General features: G+C 55.7%; 1 protein-coding gene and 1 long non-coding RNA gene across 7 annotated transcripts; one reads left to right on the forward strand and one right to left on the reverse strand.

Moving 5' to 3' along the window:
- Positions 1-421: 421 nt before the first annotated feature.
- PGGHG (protein-glucosylgalactosylhydroxylysine glucosidase) lies at positions 422-18,057 on the reverse strand. 6 transcript variants are annotated; one of them, XM_054067617.1, is made up of 15 exons: positions 13,262-13,756; positions 13,001-13,092; positions 11,449-11,646; positions 10,540-10,750; positions 9,646-10,081; positions 8,423-8,542; positions 8,127-8,258; positions 7,689-7,800; positions 7,067-7,139; positions 6,378-6,514; positions 5,034-5,167; positions 4,590-4,685; positions 3,687-3,784; positions 1,026-1,240; positions 422-898 (listed from the first exon to the last, which is right to left on the reverse strand). In XM_054067617.1, exons 2-15 carry the CDS (start codon positions 13,056-13,058, stop codon positions 834-836), a joined length of 2,085 nt encoding a protein of 694 aa, XP_053923592.1. In that variant the 5' UTR covers positions 13,059-13,092; positions 13,262-13,756; the 3' UTR covers positions 422-833. The 6 variants fall into 6 exon arrangements, with proteins under 6 accessions (XP_053923592.1, XP_053923591.1, XP_053923595.1 ...); XM_054067616.1 differs by lacking the exons at positions 13,001-13,092; positions 13,262-13,756 and adding an exon at positions 17,957-18,057; XM_054067620.1 differs by lacking the exon at positions 13,001-13,092 and having other exon boundaries at positions 13,262-13,399.
- LOC128852263 (uncharacterized) lies at positions 14,364-15,776 on the forward strand. Its single transcript, XR_008449996.1, has 2 exons — positions 14,364-14,515; positions 15,548-15,776. It is a non-coding gene; the product is annotated as an uncharacterized LOC128852263 (long non-coding RNA).
- Positions 18,058-18,093: the final 36 nt, after the last annotated feature.

Consider the following 18,093-nt stretch of genomic DNA (forward strand, 5'->3'; position numbering starts at 1 on the left):
CCAGAAAGGGGGATGCTGTAGGGTGAGAGCAGGGCTGGGACCCCCAAAGCCCCTCTTTGCTGGGAGGAGGGAGGGATGGGGCCGAGAGGTGGGGGCTCAGTCACAGCATCACGGAATGGTTCCGGTTGGAAGGGACCTCAAAGCCCATCCAGTTCCACCCTCCCACTGGATCAGAGACTCCAAGGTCTCCCTAGAGCCTTCTCTTCTCCAGGCTGGACAACCCCAACTCTCTCAGCCTGGCCCTGTGCAGGAGGTGCTCAGCCTCGGATCACCTCTGTGCTCCCCTCTGAACTCACTCGAACAGATCCATGTCCTTCCTTCTCCAAAGCTCTTTGAGCCCCTGCAGCGATTCAGGGGGCTGTGAGAAGGGGAGGATCGGGGCAGGACGCGCAGAGGACATGAGGTCAACACACAGGCAGGCTGGACTGAACATGGGTTTATCAGCTGGGGGCATCCTTATAAACAGGGATGTTGAATGCATAAACAAGACATTGGTGTCTAGAAAACTCGTTTGAAGCAGTCTTTCTCACGGCTGAATTCTTTCCTCTGCTAAGGGAGAGAGGTTGGAGGCCTGCAAATGGGGCTCAGTGTCCCCCAGCACTGACAGGGATGCTCAGCTTTGCTGGGAGAGCTGCTGCCACCCCAGTTAGGAGTCCACCATCCCTCTCCTGTGCCACAGAGACAGCACAGTCCCACGGGGCACAGGGTTTATGGTCCAGCGTGGGAGCCCCACCTTCCACACCACTTTTACCTTTCCTCTCTGTTGACATCAACTTGTTTTGGCTCTTCAATCCGTTTAGTGTCTGCCGTGTAACACCCAGATCAGTCAAGGGTTAAACTGCCTTGGTGGACAACCTCTGGATCCATCCAGCCACCACAGGGAGAGAGATGCTCTGCCCTGCAACACAAACCAACCCGTGAGAAGGGTGGGAACAGTTTCTCCCCCAAGGGACTTGGTGATCTTGGAGCTCTTTTCTGACCTTAATGACTCTAAATTCCCCCAGACCCAGGTGGTGGCTCCGTACCTTCATGCAGAAGAACCCGCTGCCCTGATTCCTCCAGCACGGCTTCCAGGGGAGATGCCGGAGGGTTCAGTGAAGACTCCATCACTTTGATCCTGATCTCTTCTTTGGTGATGGTGAACTCCAGTTTGTTGCCAAAGTAGGAGACGCCGGTGATTTTCAATTTGTGGATGTCATGGGGAAAGGCAGGGTTGAAGCGGAGGCAGGTCTTGGTGATCCTGGAAAGGCAGGAGCTCATCAGCAGAGGAACGAAGGCTGGCCACAAGGGAAAGCAGCTTGGGGCGAGGGGGGGGCTGGCCACCTCCCCAGACACCCCATGCATCCCAAAGGCCTCTCCCGTCACTCCGTGTGTCTGCGAACAGAAAAAGTCCTTGGTGCATCCCAAGGATCTCCAGACAAATCCCCAACATGCCGTGAAGCATCTGGTGGAGAGCTATTCGGGATTTCACAGCCCAGCACCTTCAGGCATTGCTGTCCCCCTTCCCGTTCCTCGGTCAGGGTCTGTGGTTTCCATGAGGATGGATTTTGTTAATAAAAAAAAAAAAGAGTAAAATACTCTACTTTTCCTTCCAAGGCAGCTCAGTCCCCCACTCGGAGGGTGGCTCGAGCAGCAGCTATGCTGGGAAAACTTCAGGAATGCCCCGCTCTGGCAGGGGCAGGGAATGGGGCACAGGAAGGAGCAGAGGAACCCATGGACCCCAGGGGGGAATCACCATTGCCATCTGGTCACGCCAGCCTGGAGGCGCGGGCTCTGGGCCAAACCCCAGCCTTGGGAGGAGCCCGGGAGGTGGCTGGAGCTGGGAGGGTGAGGATGCAAATCCAGCTTCAACCAAAACACCTCACAGCAACTGTCCGCTCCCACCTGCCACAGCTCGGGAAGCTACACCACGCTGGTGGGAGCGCGCCTTGCGCCCAGTGGAGATGCTGCTGGAAGTGCTGCCTGGTTAAACCATGAGCCTGACCGCTAGCACTGCCCCTCTCCCCGGTAATTCCCCATCTCGGCAAAGATGTGTCTGCACAGCTCGGTCTCCCCACTCCCTCTGGGCTGTGACTGAAGCGGATCGGGCGAGGTGACATTCAGAAACCCACATCAGTCCTGCTCCTGCCTGGTTGAAGGGCTTTAAACTGAGCACTACTGGGAGAGCTCCAGAAGTAAAAAACCATGCAAACAGCGCGAATCCTTTCTCCAAGCATTCACCCAAACACAGCTCATTAGCACGGCTTAGCTTTGGATTAAAAAAGACAAAGGTCACTGTTATCTCTTACTCATATCTCGACACTTCAGAGCCCTTGACCATCACCTCCAGTCTGCTGCGTTGGCCCAAGAAGCCCACAAGGCTTCTGAGCATGGGATTCCACCAAGCTGTGATTCTGTCTTGGGGTGCTGCCTGTCCATGGCTTCACACCAAGACTCTCATGCTGAGTTGAGAAGAGAAATGAATGTCTTTGCCTTGTCAAATACTCAGGTAGAGCAAAACAGATAAAATTAGTTGGCTTCTGATTTGCATCCTGAAAATCACCGTTTTTTCCTTAAAGCAACTGGAAAGACCTCCTTCTCAGAATATTTTTGAGAACCTGTGCCTCCATTCATTGACAGTTGGTCTTTCCAGGTCACCAGCTTTTGTGGGCCCTTGAGTGGGCTCAGTGGGCTGGAGAGGACTCCAAAGAGGCTCAAGGGAACCAAGGGAACCAAGGGAATGGAGAGCCAATGTACCAGCCAGGGCCAGGCAGGAGCGTGGCCTCGAGGGCTGCACAAACATCATCTCAACATCTGTGCTAAGCTGGCTGGAGCCCCACAGCCTGCGGCTCGAGCCGGCACCGAGAGGGGCCCGGTCTGACACACACGGAGCGTCTGAGGACTGAGGGGTTCCGCAAAAGCTGAGATTATGGGTTCCAGCTGGGAGGATGGCAGCTCACACCCAGCTCCACCAAGAGACTGGTGGATTTCTCAGCAGCTCCTGGCCACACACATGGAGCGAAAACCCATCGTTAGCACTAGAAGGTTTCACTGGGAATCAAAAGGCTCCTCAGTTTGATCCCTCCTCAATAACACGAAGAATACACTCCAGAGGCTGCTGCTCCAGGGCTCAAACCACCGGGCTGCTTTGGATTCAGGAGGCAGCTTTGAAATTATAGGAACAGTTAATGGTTTTTCTGAGCTATTTTAGCGCTGTGACGCTGCCAGCTGAGCCACGCGTGTGCCAGTGGCCGCTGCTTCAGAAGGTCTTTCCACACCACATCCAAAAGAGAGTGGGTGACGCTGTGGCCAAGCCAGAGAACAGGCTTGGGGAATGACATCCAGCTTCCCAAATGTGTAGTTCGCTCGTCAAGTTGACCTGGAGAGTCTCCTACCTGTTCCAAATCTGTTTCCAGTCATTAAAGTGGCAACAGACCTACAGCAGCTCAGCGTGGTTGCAGGGGACCAGGGTCTCCATTTAGAAAGATCCCCTTAGAAAGGCCACAGGGTGTGATGTGTAACAAAATACAGCTTTGTTTTCACCTGCAAGGTGATCTTATGGGCTTTCCTCTCCAGTGTTTGAGCAAAAGGCCAGCAGAATTGGTGGATCATAGTCTTTAAGCTGAGAAACCAAAGCTACATCCACCAATGGAACTAGCAGGTCTGCTAGTGCTTCAATATTAAATGAGGCAGAACGTAGGTCTCACCTGAACCCTGTGTAGCCAAAGAGAACAGCTTGCAGGAATCCACCCATGCCGGTCAAGAAGTTCACAGCTCCTGACCCATCCGAGTTCTCCACCCAGATCTGTTTCAGCAAGAGAAAGAAACCACTCAACAGGTGCATCAGGACTCTTCATACAGTTATAGGGGTTTGGATGTGTTTGTCATCATCGTTATCCCATAGAATCACAGAATGCTTTGGGTTGAAAGGGGCCTTGACAGGTCATGGAATCCAAGACTCCTGCAGGAGCAGGGACATCTTTAGTATCACAGAATGGTTTGGGTTGGAAGGGACCTCCGAGCCCATCCATTCCCACCCCCTGCCATGAGCAGGGACACACTTCTGCCTAACATCTCATCTCAATCTCCCCTCTTACAGCTCAAAACTGTTCCCCTCGTCCTGTCCCTGCTCTCCCTGATCCAGAGCCCCTCCACAGCTTTCCTGGAGGCCCTTTCAGTCCTGGAAGCTGCTCTAAGGTCTCCCCAGAGCCTTCTCTTCTCCAGGCTGAACAACCCCAGCTGTCCCAGCCCGTCACAGTTGGGGTGTTGCAGTAACTGTGCCTTATTGCCCATCCTGGTGTGAGGCAGTGGGTGGGCTCTGAGCTTCACCATCTCCATTCCTTTTCCCATCCCTGGCAAGCAGAAGGAAGCCTGGAGTGACCACTGAGCTGTGGCTTTGCATTGCCTGGCAGGAAGCAGTAGAGAAGAGACAGGGCGTGCTACCGCCTTGCTCAGTACAGCAATAACCCAATAATGTGGTGCCCACAAGCACAGTCAGCACGGGCACCAGTCCAAGTGATATCTCAGCATGATAACACCTACTTGGGAGCAGGTAAAGTGGAAAACAAGAGGTCTTTGTCACAGGGAAGAAGCCGCGCCACACCACTAACCTTGAAGGGCTCTGTGATGTTGCTGAAGCACTTGCTCAGTTGGCTCTGGGCTCTCTGCACCTCCTTTAGCTCCAGCCAGCCCACCGCAAACATGCTCTGCAGGAGAGAAAAACGGCTTTCTACCACCTTCTGTCTACAATAAAGGTGACAATACAGCAAATCATAGAATCACGGTTTGGGTTTGAAGGGTCCTCAAAGCCCATCCAGTTCCACCCCTGCTCTGTCAGCCTGCCCTCATACAGGAGGTGCTCCAGCCCTCGGACCATCTCCAGAGCAGGCGTCTTCAAGGCTTGTCTCTGGCTCCACGCGACCTGTCCTCACTCCCATAGACTTCAGAGCAGGTCTGGAGGAGCGTACCCAGTGCTGGGGCTGGCAGGGACCAACCCAGCTGGAAACACCCTCCTCATGGATGAATCCCACCTCAGATGTTGCCCTTCTGCTCACCCAGGTCATGGCTGGCCCATGCTGCTCAGTGACGGGTTCATACATCTCCAGGTCATTTCTCCGGACCTCAGGGCTCATGGGGTGCATCAGGGGGTATCCAAGCAGCACAACGTCAGCCTGTTTCACAGGGTCTCCTGCAGGAAGGGTCAGACCATGTCTGCCGCTGGGAGTAACGCAGACGGGCTGTGTGCTCATAGGGGAACAAAGGCAGCTCACACAGAACCTGAGGACACGATGGGGCACCCAAACTAGTGTCACCTAAACTTCAGGTGCAAAGGAACAGGCCTCATGGTCCTGTGCACCCACCCTGCCCGTAACTGGGAGAAAGGGAGCACTGAACTGGGCATGCACCTCCACTGGAGGCAGCCCCTCACTCCCAGAGGGCAAGGACGGCAGGGAAGCAACACCTGGCACAGCCTAGGAAAGAGAGAGCTCCCCATCAGCAATGGGTTTGCAGCAACCATGTCACAGAATCATGGAATCACTGAGGTTGAAAAAGCCCTCTAAGCTCATCCAGTCCAACCATCAGCCCAATCCTGCCTAAGCCATGTCCCAAAGTGCCACGTCTACATGTTTTTTTAACATCTCCACGGGTGAAAGCTTCACCCCTGCCCTTGGCAGCCTCTGCCAGGTCTTCGACACTCCCTCAGTAAGGAAATGTTTCCTGATTTCCCATCTAAACCTCCCCTGGCACAACTCGAGGCCATTTCCTCTAGTCCTATTGCTTGTTCCTTGAGAGAAGAGCCCCACCCCTGCCTGGCTCCAAACTCCTTTTCGGGAGCTGCAGAGAGCGATGAGGTCTCCTCTCAGCCTCCTTTTCTCCAGACTAAACAGCCGCAGGGCCCTCAGCCACCTCTCATAACCCCTGTTCTCCAGCACCTTCCCCAGCTCCGTTCCCTCCTCTGGACACGCTCCAGCTCCTCAGTGTACTTCTTGGAGTGAGGGGCCCCAAAACTGAACCCAGAATTCGAGATGCAGCCTCACCAACGTCAAGTCCAGGTGGGGGCAATCCCTTCCCTGCTCTTGCTGGCCATGCTATTCCCGATCCAAGCCAGGATGCTGGTGGCCTCATCTTCAGCTCCACACTAAAAGCCTCTCCTCACATTCTGCGTTCCTAAATTTACTAATTTTATGAGCTCACTAATGAGAAAATTCCACCAAGAGGCAGAAAACACCTCTACAAGCCGGGCTCTCCACGCTGGCGATGCCAGTGCCGCACTGGGAGAGCACTGCTAGAGACAGACGCTGCTGTTTCCATCTTTGAAGCGGGGCGTCCACACCTTGCAGGCTGCCAAAGCGCGAGCAGCAGTCAGCTCAAAGGTCTGCCGCTGCCTCTCCGCTCACCTGGGCTGTACCCATCATACTCAGGGTGATATTTCCTCTCCGCATCAAAGGGCACTTTGACTTTCTCTGCACAGTCCACCCACTCCTCTGGCACAGGGATGAAGAAGTCCCGAGCAACATCAGCTGCAAAATTTAAGCTGAAAAGCAGAAAGGAACTGTGGTTTCTGTCAGGCCTGGGCGCCTCTGACCCCATCAGAAAGAGAAGAAATGAAACAGAAAGCACTAATTGAGTCACAACTGCAAAGAAACAGCTACTGAGTCACTTTGGGGAAACCACTTCTATCGCTGGAGCTGGGAATCCGTTCCTCCAGCTGTAGATGCCTCCAGCTAGCTAATTGCATGGACATCTCAAACTGCAGGAGAGAAGCCCCCTGAGAGGTGAAATTCCTCTCAGTCTCACGCGGAATGACGGTGCCTTGCTGCCCATCCCAGCACGAAGCAGTGGATGGGCTCTGAGTGGTCTTTAAGCACCACCATCTCCGTTCCCTTTCCCATCCCTGAACCAGGTCTGATGAGCCACCACAGGACCACCTCCTTCTCCCTGCTGATAGTAAAGGAGAGCAGCTGGGATTAGGGCACGTGAAGAGAGGAGAGGTGGATCCCACGCCAGAGCCCCGCTGCCTCCTACCCCTGCTGGGCAGGAGAGAGGAGCGATTGAGGCCAGTGCTCCAACAAGGCACACGCGTTACCTCCGCTGGGCCACGGTGTTGGTGTAAACAGAGTTATCCACCTGGGAATGATACTCATCGGGGGGCATGACACCTGGAGGAAGAAGAAGGGAATACTTCACACTGCGGCACAGCCATGGCTTTGTGCCATGGGAGGTGGCATGAGAAAGAGAATCTCTCCCTGTGTGGCAGCACCTGTGAGGTGTTGCATCTCTGCTTCTGGTGGGATCCCACCACAAATCTCAATGAGATAGAGAACATGAGTGGTGCTTGCTGTGAAGGGGAAACAACTTTGCTTACAGTGGTGGCTCAAGGCATCTCCCTCACTTCACCAGGAAGGTGACCTTCAGGTCATTCACTCTTTTGAGTCATTCAGCCAAGCCATTAAACCTTTCCCCCTCTGCTGCTTTTCTGTAGATCATCCCCAGGAGGAGGTACAGCTGCCTCCCAAAAGAAACATGAGATAAGGTGTTCCATGACTCCCCCACGGCTGCTGCACAAGGTCTTTCACACCAAGAACCTGCAACGACCCCAGGGGCTCTTCCAGCCCCGACTGTCCCAGCTGCATCACGAACCCTTAGCCCTAACCCAGCCTTCTCCTCCAGAACCTCCGGGCAAACAGGTCTGGCTGTTACAGAAGTACCTTTGATGTGGTAGCACTGCTCCTCCTCGCTCCACACCATCCTGCTGCACCAGTACTGAGCCACAGCACCCACCAGCCTCCAGCCTCCATCCTCCCTGAACAGTTTCTCGTCCTGCAGGCAGCCAAAGCCAGGGAAAAACGGGGATGTGAGGGAAACTCAGCCAAGTCTGAACTCAGCAGGAGGACAGGAGCTCTGAGGAGATGGAAGTAGAGGCAGAAAAGGTCAGAAAACTGGCCTGGACTGAGTCAACAGGGTGCTGAGCCACCCACGAGGAGCAAGGACAGAGGAGACAGGGCTGCAGAAAGGGCTCTGAGGCGCTACCAGCAGTTCCGAGAGGAGCAGAATGGCAGAGCTTCTCTGGGAAGGGAGAGTGACAGTCAGAAGAGGACCTGCAGGCCGTGCCACCGGGCCATCCAGGCAGCACGCGCTCCCATTACCCGTGTGGTGAAATAATACTGCTCAAAGGCCATCGAGATGTCCCCGTTGATGTGGATTTCTTGGGCTCCGTAGATCTCCTCGGGGCAAACCTCTCTGCCAGTGGCTGCACTCTCCCATGGGAACTTAGCACCCTGCCAGGAAAAGATATCCAGGAAGCAGCTGAGCACAGCATCCTGAGATGCTCTCCTCACCTCAGTCCACACCCTGTGGACCGTGCCCAGGTCACAGCCTGCAGGGAGAGCAGAGCTCAGCCTGCTGGGTTGCATTGCCCTCAGCCCAACATCTCCATCTCCACCTGGTAGCCTTGCTCCCTCGCGTTCTGTAAGGCTCCTTCCAGTGTACGAATCCGGTACTCCAGGATGGCACGGGCAGCTTCAGGATAAAACAACAGGATATTTGGAAACATCCAGGTGTCCTAGAAACATCCAAGCAAGGCAGGGTGGTGAGATTATGCTGGTGGGGCACCCAAATGTTCCCACCAGTTTCACCTTTCAGGTCCACCCCATCCCAAGTTCTATGACCATGATTTTGCTACTCCTTAAAGGTGCTATCCCATAGGATCATTAGATGGGATAAATCCACGAGGGACTGTGCCCATGCCCACCACTCTCTGGTATCTCACCAGGGTGATCTCAGCAGGACGTCCCATCACACAAGAGGAAGGAGGCAGGAATCCTCCAAAGCCAGAGGCTCTAGAGAGGGTCAGGGCCACCCACATGACTAGGAGGAAAGCACACAGTCCACAGCACCAAAAAGCTTGTGTCCACCAAAAGACCAGGCTGGGTTTAGCCCAGGAGCCTCAACACCATGCAGTGGTGCCTCCTGCTCATGTCATCCAATAGCTATTGAGCTGCAGAGCTGCACACCCATCCAGCGTGGTGGCTCCCAGGGCAGATGGGAGCCTCTGGCTGAGGCAAAGCCACCCTTCCCAGCCATCTCATTGAGTACACACCAAAACTACATTCAAAAGCTCAGTGTGCTCATGACAAACCACCTCTGGTTCTCAGTGGTTCAGGCACAAAAGTGCTTCAAACACCACCAGCCCTGGGAGGAGCAGGGCAAGTTTCAACTTGCCTCCTTCTGAAAGGCTGACAGTTGGTGGCCATGCTCTGAACTGGTCACTGAGGCTCCCTTGGGTGAGAAACCAAGCTGTCCTGGCCCCAGACCCCAGCCTGGGGAAGGGGCTGCCCTGCGGTGGAGTCTCTCCCAGCTCCTTGTGCAGGGGTGGGACAAGGGGAACGGTTTTGAGCTGCAAGAGGGGAGATTGAGAAGAGATCTTAGGAAGAAGTGTTTTGCTGTTCAGGTGGGGAGGCCCTGGCCCAGGGTGCCCAGAGCAGTGGTGGCTGCCCCATCCCTGGAGGGGTTCCAGGCCAGGTTGGAGGGGCTTTGGAGCCCCTGATCCAGTGGGAGGTGTAAGGCATAAGAAGGAGATGGTGTCCTAGAGCCTCCTGCTCAGTCTCCTCCATCCCAGTCACTTGCAAAGCCCCCAGGCTGCCAGCCAGCACAGCCCGCACCCACCTGGTCCCAGAAGACGTGTCCCCAGTAGTCCTCGCCCCGCGTGCCGTTGGCCAAGCCGCCAGGGCTGATGCCGTGGAAGAGGAAGCCCGGTCTCCCCTGGGGTGGGATGGCACTCAGCAGGTAGTAGAGACATCCGTAGAGTGCCTGCCTCAAGGGCAGGGCTCCATCCAGGTCTATGCAGCAGCCTCGCCACAGCATGGCCCACGCGTGGGCGTGGGAGGCGTGCAGGGAGCCCGCGGCAATAAGGGACAGCCCTTCATTGTAGCTCTTCTTTGCCTCCTCTTCGCTCTCGGCCACAGCCGTCAGGAACTCCCAGGACTGTTCCTGCTCCTCCCCACACAACATCAAGGCTGGTGGCACGGGAGTCCAGAGCATATGAACCGTGGGCCGGGGTCCTCCCTCCACCTCAGGAACCAGCGTCTGCCCGTAGACATAGCTGTGGGACATGGGGAAAGGGAGAGCAGAGCTGGTGGGGCTCCACGCACATCTGCTCGCATGGAGGGTCCTCCCCCAGCAGCTGAGCACAGGCTCCCATTCCCATCTAGGATGGAATTGCAGAATCATGGAATCATTAAGGTGGAAAAGCCCTCTCAGTTCCCCCAGTCCCACCATCAGCCCGACCCCACTGTGCCAACTGAGCTGTGTCCAGAAGTATCATGGCCACACTGGTTTTGATCCTCTTCCCCACCACCCTGGGCAGCCTCTACCAGGGCTCCTCCACTCTGTCAGTAAAGAAATTGTTCCTCATATCTCATCCAAACCTCCCCTGGTGCAACTTGAGGCCATTTCCTCTAGTCCCGTCACTTGGCAGAAGCAGTGGTGAAGAGGGCAGTGTGCAACACCCCATGAAGGATGTACCCAGAACAATGTTCCTCCCCTATGATCCCAACTCACTGCGCTCCCTGGAAGTCTGGTCCTTGGTGCAGGTCCAAATCCTGGCTCTGTGGCACAAAAGGAGTCTGGAGCTGGATCGTGATGGGTTGGGTGGTGTGAGCCGATCGCCGAATGGTGATGCTGAAGGCCATCAAGTTGACAAGGGAATGGTGAGCGTAGATCTGCTGGGTGGCAGTGCAGTCAGTGGTCTGAAGCTCATGGCTGAAGGTTCCTGTAAGCACAAGAGAAACCATTCCCTCTCGTCCTGTCGCTGCACCTCCTGGCCAAGAGCCCCTCCCCACCTTTCCTGGAGCCCCTTTCAGTCTTGGAAGAATGATTTGTGCTGTAGAGCATTGTATCAGGCTTCATGATTAAACAGTGTTTTGCCAAGCTCCAGCAGGGATGGAGCTCCAGTCTGAAATCACTCTTATTCTCACAAGAAAGGAGGAATTTTCCACTTGTTCCAACACAACTTCAGAAGAACAACACACCACGGATGAGTGGAGAATGGGACAGGTGCAGAACGAGGGGAATGGTTTTAGTGTGAGAAAGGAGATTGAGGTAAGATCTTAGGCAGAAATGTTTTGCTGTGAGGATGGGGACTGCCCAGGTTGCCCAGAGCAGTGGTGGCTGCCCCATCCCTGGAGGGGTTCCAGGCCAGGTTGGATGGGGCTTGGAGCCCCTGATCCAGGGGGAGGTGTCCCTGCCCATGGCACGGGGTGGGACTGGATGGGCTTGGAGGACCCTTCCAACCCAAACCACTCCAGGATTCTATGAAAGATGCCACCTTGTGGAAGACAGGCAAAGAGACTTCTAACTCCTAGAAGAGGGCCACCAGCGGTCAGAGGGAAAGAGCTGTGTGTGCACAAAACGGAGCCCTGGAAGGAGGCAGCAGGACAACGAGGTTCCTGCCCACCCTCGGCTCTTTACCCGTCCGGGTGTTCAAGGTGAAGGTCTCAGCCAGGTTGTCCGCACCGGGCACCATCATCCTCACGTTGACGGGGCTGGGGATGTCGGCTCGGTGCGTGTCACCCACTGCCCCGTTGTACACACCGCTGACATGGAGGATGTCCCGGTAGACACGAGTGCCCAGGTAGGCGTTGGTCACCGTAGCCAGGAGCCGCGGGTCTGAGGGCAGAGAGGTGGAGGTGAACACGGCGGGGTCCTCATCTCCACCAGACATTCCCGTGAATCTGAGCTGCAGAACAACAATGATGACAGTGTTGCGTACAAGGGTTGAAAGGACAAAGTTGGGGCAGCCCAGCGCGCTCCTCTTGGATGGCAGCCGACACAGGGGCTGCAGACGGCTCCTCTCTCCATAACCTTCCTGCAACACCTCAGACGTGGGCAAAGCTGGCTGCTCGCTGCCTATGGCCTCGCTACATTCCTAGGGTCTCCATTTCTTTTACACCCCCTCCCGATCACCACCAGTGCCTCTGCCAGCAGTTTTCCACCATCCCAGCTTTCCGCTCGGTGCCTGGGCTGGACCTGCTCCCTCCAGGCTTGTTTTGTCCTTTACAGCTCCCCTGGTTACTGCTTAGCTCTGTCACCTCCAGCCAACCCAAACCTCCCCACTCGTGCGCTTTGCTGCTTCTCCAATTTCGCTCCCCCTTCCGCTCCCCACTCTGTGACGGGACCTCACCAGTTTCTCACCGTACAACACAGCCACTTTCTTCTTCTGCCCTCCTGTCCCTCCCAACACTGTTCCACGAATCTATCAAACACCCTCTGGGGCCTCAGCATCTCCCCACGGAGTGGTTTGGGTTGGAAGGGACTTCAAAGCCCATCCAGTCCCACCCCTGCCATGGGCAGGGACACCTCCCCCTGGATCAGGGGCTCCAAGCCCCATCCAACCTGGCCTGGAACCCCTCCATGGATGGGGCACGCTCCCCATCTCCCTGCTCGCTGTGTCCCTCTGCCTCTTTTGTTGTTGCATCTCTGACTCAGCTTCGGTTACTGCTTGCTGGGGTAGGAGCATTTTGTTTCATTGAAATATATATAAGCATATAAAATAATGTATTTATGTAACTATATATCAAAAAATACATATTTAATATCTGTAACTAGCACCTTGCACACTGAGCTGCAGCTGGCTGTGCTGTGCCGGGATCACATGGGAAGGATAAAGGCGATGCAGGGAGAGACTCTTGAGCGGAGCTGGAAAGCAGCACCCAGCCGGGCTGGCGTTCCCAGAATCCCTCCCGACGGCACCAGCCGCTCTCAGGGATGGCTTGATTTCTCCAAGCGAGGACAGAATTGTGAGGAAATTCCTCCTTTTGCCTTCAGGAAAGTCAAACCTCGGGAAGCTGGGGTGCAAGGCAGGGGGATCGGCTCCTGCTCCGGGCTGAGGTGGAGCGTTGGCCGCGCCACGGAGGCTCCTGCACAGGGACGGACGGAAGTTGCCCAACAGAGAAAGAAGGAAGGAAATCACTTTTTTTCCCCCCTCCTTGAAAAAATAACAACACTAAAAAAAAACCCTAACCTTGCCCGGCAGGCATTTGCCAGGCAGAGCTTATTGCCCACAGCTGGAGTTTTGGCATCCTGGGGCTGTCCCGTGCTCCGGGGAAAGAGGAACTGGGAGAGAAAACCCCATTACTGGTGATTTATCACCCAAAGCTGCCCAGGAAAGGCGGAAGGGCTGCGGTGGAACTGCAGCTTCTGCTGCGCACGGCTCCGCAGCAGAACTCACAGACGAGTCACAGCTGCGCTTCAGCTCCGGCCACATTCCCACCCTGCTCCTCACCTGCTTTTGGAAGGCACAGATCCGGGCTTCAGCTCCAGCACGCTTCTCCTGGCTTCCTTCCCGTGCCCTCTGCTCCTACTACCACATCCTTTTCTGAGCGCCACATGGGTGCCTCGGCTCCTGCAAGGCACCACCCGCTCCCAGCGTCTCGCATCACTTCCAAAACCCAGTTGGGGCTGGAGCAGTGTTTTCCCAGGCTGTCCTCAAAGACAGCCAGGTTCTCCGTTCTTCCCTGGGCCAAGATCCACCAGCACCAGAGCCACAGAGCCTCGGGCACAGCTCCTGGTTCTCCAAAGGGATCTGTGACTGGTGTGACCCCTCGAGCCAGCCAGCAGCCACTGTGCCACACACATCCTCAGACCATGGAAAGGCTCCGAGCATCCCTTTCCCTGTGGGCCTCCAGCAAAGGGAGGCAGCAGCACCGCATGCACAATCCAACACGGATGTTTTTCCAAAATCCAGCCCAACTTGGAATCCTGGAATGGTTTGGGTTGGAAGGGACCTCAAAACCCATCCAGTCCCACACCCTGGGGCTCCAAGCCCCATCCAACCTGGCCTTGAACCCCTCCAGGGATGGGGCAGCCACCACGGCTCTGGGCAACCTCAATCAGACCCCAGCCACGCACAGTCCACGGCCAATGGTCTCCCTGAGAGGACACCACAACGCAAGGAGGAACCTCTGCAAACACGGTTTTGAGCCTGTGTAAATGACAAACCACAAAGAAAGAAGTAACTATCGGCACAGGACAGATGAGCGAGGTCCTGCTCACCGTGATCCAATAGGGGTGGTCAAGCATCATATCTGCAACGGTTTAAAACCAAAGCACACTGTGGTTCTGGAGCATTAGAAACCTTAAAAATCCTGAGAGAAGAAGTTTTCTGCTCTCCACGGCAGAGAGGTCCCATCTGGCTGGAGGGGGACATGGGTTTTGACCTTGGAGTTGAGGGGAGTTGGGTGCTGCTGGTGGGGGGCAAATCCCAAAAAGACAACATTGACAGGAAGAAAAACAATTAAGTAGGGACAATTTGGGAAATTCTTGCCTTTTAAGGGCTGCCCGGTGTCGGTGTCGAGGGGCGGTGGCAGTGGGCACGGCCGAGCAGCTGCAGCTGGTGCAGCGTGACAGCAGTGTCACCCTGACAGCCATGTGGGGCCTCCAGCGCGGCTCTCGCCTGCTGGCCACCGCGCTGCGTGTCCCCTGCGCCCCCCGCGCCCCCGTCACCTCCAAACCGCCCGAACATCCCCTCTCTGCCGCTGTGAGTAACTTGGGGGGCTGGGAGAAAGGGGGAGCCACTTGCTGCCCCCCGGATTACAGCCAGACTATTTGTGTTGGGAAAGCAAAAGGGGAGGGGGGAGGAGGAGGAAAGGGCCCCCCGAGCTATGCAGACCCACAGGGGGCTCGTGCTTCCGTGTTATTTTATCCTTCCACCACTTTCTGGGGTGTAGGTACCTGAGGGTCCCCTGCTGAGGTCCTCCACGGGCTGAGAACTTCAAGGAGGAGGTGGGAGCCCCTCTAGGCGCCCCACCAGCACGGGGACAGAGCTGGGCACGTCCATTCCATGGGACACTCACCCCAAAAGAGGCAGCCCTGGGGTGAGGATGGGCTCTGCTGCCACCGCACAGCAGCTGCCTCCACCATCCCTCCTAGGAATGACCACCACCAAACCAGCAGCTGCTGCGACCCTCCCAGGCCGGGTGGGATGAGCTTGGAGAAGGAAGTTCTTCCTCACCCCTTGCTTGTGGAGTTCACCTCCCGCAGCCTCTCCAAGGCCTGAAACAAAGACCTTTATAGGCCCAGAGACTAATTCTAGCCAAGTAAAAAAGGAATAAAGGTGGCAGTGCGAGGGGTTAAACGCTGCCCGGGTGCACCAGAAACGTAAGAGGCTGCTGCTGGTTGTAATCCACTCCTCAAAGTCATCTGAAAGTCAGGCATGGCTGCCTTTTGGAAAGGCCCCGCACCTCACCTCGCTGCTGCCTGAAGGTCACCAGCTGCTCTGGTTTCCCCACGGGGATCATGGCAGGGATCCACGGAGTGATGGAAACAAACCCAGTGAGCACCCAGCTTGCGCCGCTGTAGGTGGAAAGGGCTCTGCTCACCCACCTCGCCCTCCCGCAGCCCCAGGGTGCATCCATCCGACAGTGCATAGCTGGGAAGGGCAAGGAATGTGGACAGGAGCGCTTGATCCACTGCGCTGGGCACAGCATGGGTGTGTGACCATCCCAGGAACCCCACATCCAGCAGGGCCATCGTGCAGCCATCCCACTAATCCCGTTTCTTCTGCCGGCAGGAGCAAGCCATTGCCTTTGGTGTAATGTCTGCGTGCTTCCTGCTGCCCACAGCCTGGATCCTGGCACACGTGGAGCACTACAAGAGCAGACCGGAGTAAGAAGCAGCAAGCAGAACTTCCACAGCCCATTAGGAGCAGAAGTATGAGCGCAGATAGAAGCACAGAACAGCCCTTCAACGGGAAGGAGCACTCCAAGTTTGGTGATTAAAATCCACATTAGCGTTCGGCATAGTGGCTGTGGGTTTTGGGTTTTTTTTTGTCCACAGGGAAGGGATCCACAACCCATCCAGAATGCCCAGCAATCCACCGTATTTCTCCATGAGCTCACAGCAGGGAAACGCTTTTGCCACTCAAGCTTTTACCTCACGTGGCTGCAGCAAAACAGGGGGCAGATGTAGAGGAAGTGCTCATGGCACTGGCAGGGAAGCAAATTCAAATTAAATTCCTAGAGAGAAAATCCTCGAGGGTCATAAGCAACATTTAAAATGCACTGCAGTCTGGGCACTGTGTGCCTGACTCCTCTTCCCACATGGAGAGCCTCAACACCCCCAAACACACACATCCCCTTATTGCCCCTATGCTCCACTCTGGCGAGACCCCACCTGTGTAGCCCTATGTCCAGCTGTGGAGTCTTCAGGAAGGATCTGGAGCTGTTGGAGCAAGTCCAGAGGAAGCCACGGAGATAATCCGAGGGCTGGAGCATCTCCCATGTGAGGCCAGGCTGAGAGAGTTGGGGTTGTTCAGCCTGCAGAAGGGAAGGCTGTGGGGAGACCTTAGAGCAGCTTCCAGGACCTAGAGGGGCTCCAAGAAAGCTGGGGAGGGGCTCTTGATCAGGGAGGGCAGGGATGGGATGAGGGGGAATGGTTTTGAGCTGAAAGAAGGGAGATTGAGATGAGATCTTATGTTTTGCTGTTCAGGTGGGGAGGCCCTGGCCCAGGTTGCCCAGAGCAGTGGTGGCTGCCCCATCCCTGGAGGGGTTCCAGGCCAGGTTGGATGGGGCTTGGAGCCCCTGATCCAGTGGGAGGTGTCCCTGCTCAAGGCACAGGGTGGGACTGGATGGGCTTTGAGTTCCCTTCCCACATAAACCATTCTGTGATTCTTCGATTGTTGGTGCTGGGGAAGCAGCCCGTGCCAGCTCCCACAGGAAGGTTTGGGAGGCAAATGCTTCCAGGTGCATTGGAAAGTTCTGTCACAGCTCAAAGGCTGAAGGTCTCTACACGCCAGGGCGCTGCTCAGGAATGCGTGGGCGAGGGAGTGCTCCTGGCAGCACAAAGGCTGGCACAACCTCAGGACCAGCCCTCAGTTCCGCTCCGACAGCAACACCACAGGGTGCCCGATGCTCTCTAAGGCACCAGCTTTGTGCGCGGCTGGCATGGCGTTTGCTCCCGATGCTGCTGGGGAGATCGCCCTTCCTGAGCACTTCTCCTCTCCTTGGCTGTGAAAGGAAGGAAATGTTTACCTTTCTTCTTCCCCACACACTTTTCTGAAGGTAGGAAAAGGCACACCAGGACAAGTTCTGGAAGATGGAACATGAACCAGGGGAAGTCAAACTGCACCACTAAGGAAGAGAAATCGATGTGGCCAAATGTGTGCTCCAACAGCCGAGCAAACAGGACAGCACAAAACACTGGGGCGGACAGGGAAGAGGAAGGCAATCCCAGAGGGAACAAGGAGGAGGTTTCGGCCAGAAGTGACCAGAGAGGCAGAAGGGTGGAGGGAGACTGGGTGGAGAGTTCAGCAGTTTGGGTTTTAAAGACCTCAGGTCTCCCTCGCTGAGAGATCCTGGCATCCTCACAGCTGCCCAGCACCACCACGTGCTCTTCCTGTTCCACTCCTGGCACTCAACCCACAGAGCTGGGGCAGCAAATCAGAAACAGCACATGAAGTATCGCAACTGCAGCACTACGGATCGTCAGGGTGAGACAAGAGAACCACATCAATAATCCAAGGTCCTGAGTTGCACAGCAATCCTGCTGGCACTGCCGAGTGGGAACAGAGCACGGACACACAAGCAGCAGCATTTAGAAAAGCCACTCGCATCTCAGATGTGAACAGGACCCCACACAATTTAAAGTTCCTACCACAAACCTTAGTGTAGCTCATTATTGCTGCCTCGTAATTAGGGTTATGCATCCTAATGGATACTCAGAGGCAGCCATTCAGATCTGCATTTGTCTCAGAACACACACAATTATCCACCATCCCATAAAAGCATCGTCAGGGCAAAGGGATTGCACTGCTGACAGCTCTCCCAGCAGCACCACCAGGAGCTTCTCTGCTCCTGCCCAAGGCCTCATTTGGGGCTTCATAGCCAGCGACGCTTCCTCAGCCTGAGAAAAGGCAGCGGGGTCACAGTTCCCCATGGAGCTGGACAAGAGCGCACACGGCAAGGCCAAGCATAGCACATACCGATCCCACTCGTGGCTAACAGGCTGCTGGCATCCACGCAGTGCTTGGACAGACAGGGTTGTGAGGTAAAATGCAAAAGGAAGCACATTTTTAACGGATCAGAAGCTCAGCTGCAAGTTGTGACAGCGACAAACATG

This window comes from Cuculus canorus, chromosome 5 (assembly GCF_017976375.1).
Source record: "Cuculus canorus isolate bCucCan1 chromosome 5, bCucCan1.pri, whole genome shotgun sequence".
Lineage (NCBI taxonomy): Eukaryota > Metazoa > Chordata > Aves > Cuculiformes > Cuculidae > Cuculus > Cuculus canorus.

Coding starts and splice junctions, on each gene's coding strand:
- PGGHG (XM_054067616.1), bottom strand. CDS start 18,044: ATGTGCTTCCTTTTGCATTTTACCTCACAACCCTGTCTGTCCAAGCAC. Junction 1,241..3,686: donor TTTGGCTACACAGGGTTCAG/GTGAGACCTACG, acceptor CTGCCTTTCCAG/GATCACCAAGACCTGCCTCC. Junction 899..1,025: donor GCGGGTTCTTCTGCATGAAG/GTACGGAGCCAC, acceptor TTTGTGTTGCAG/GGCAGAGCATCTCTCTCCCT.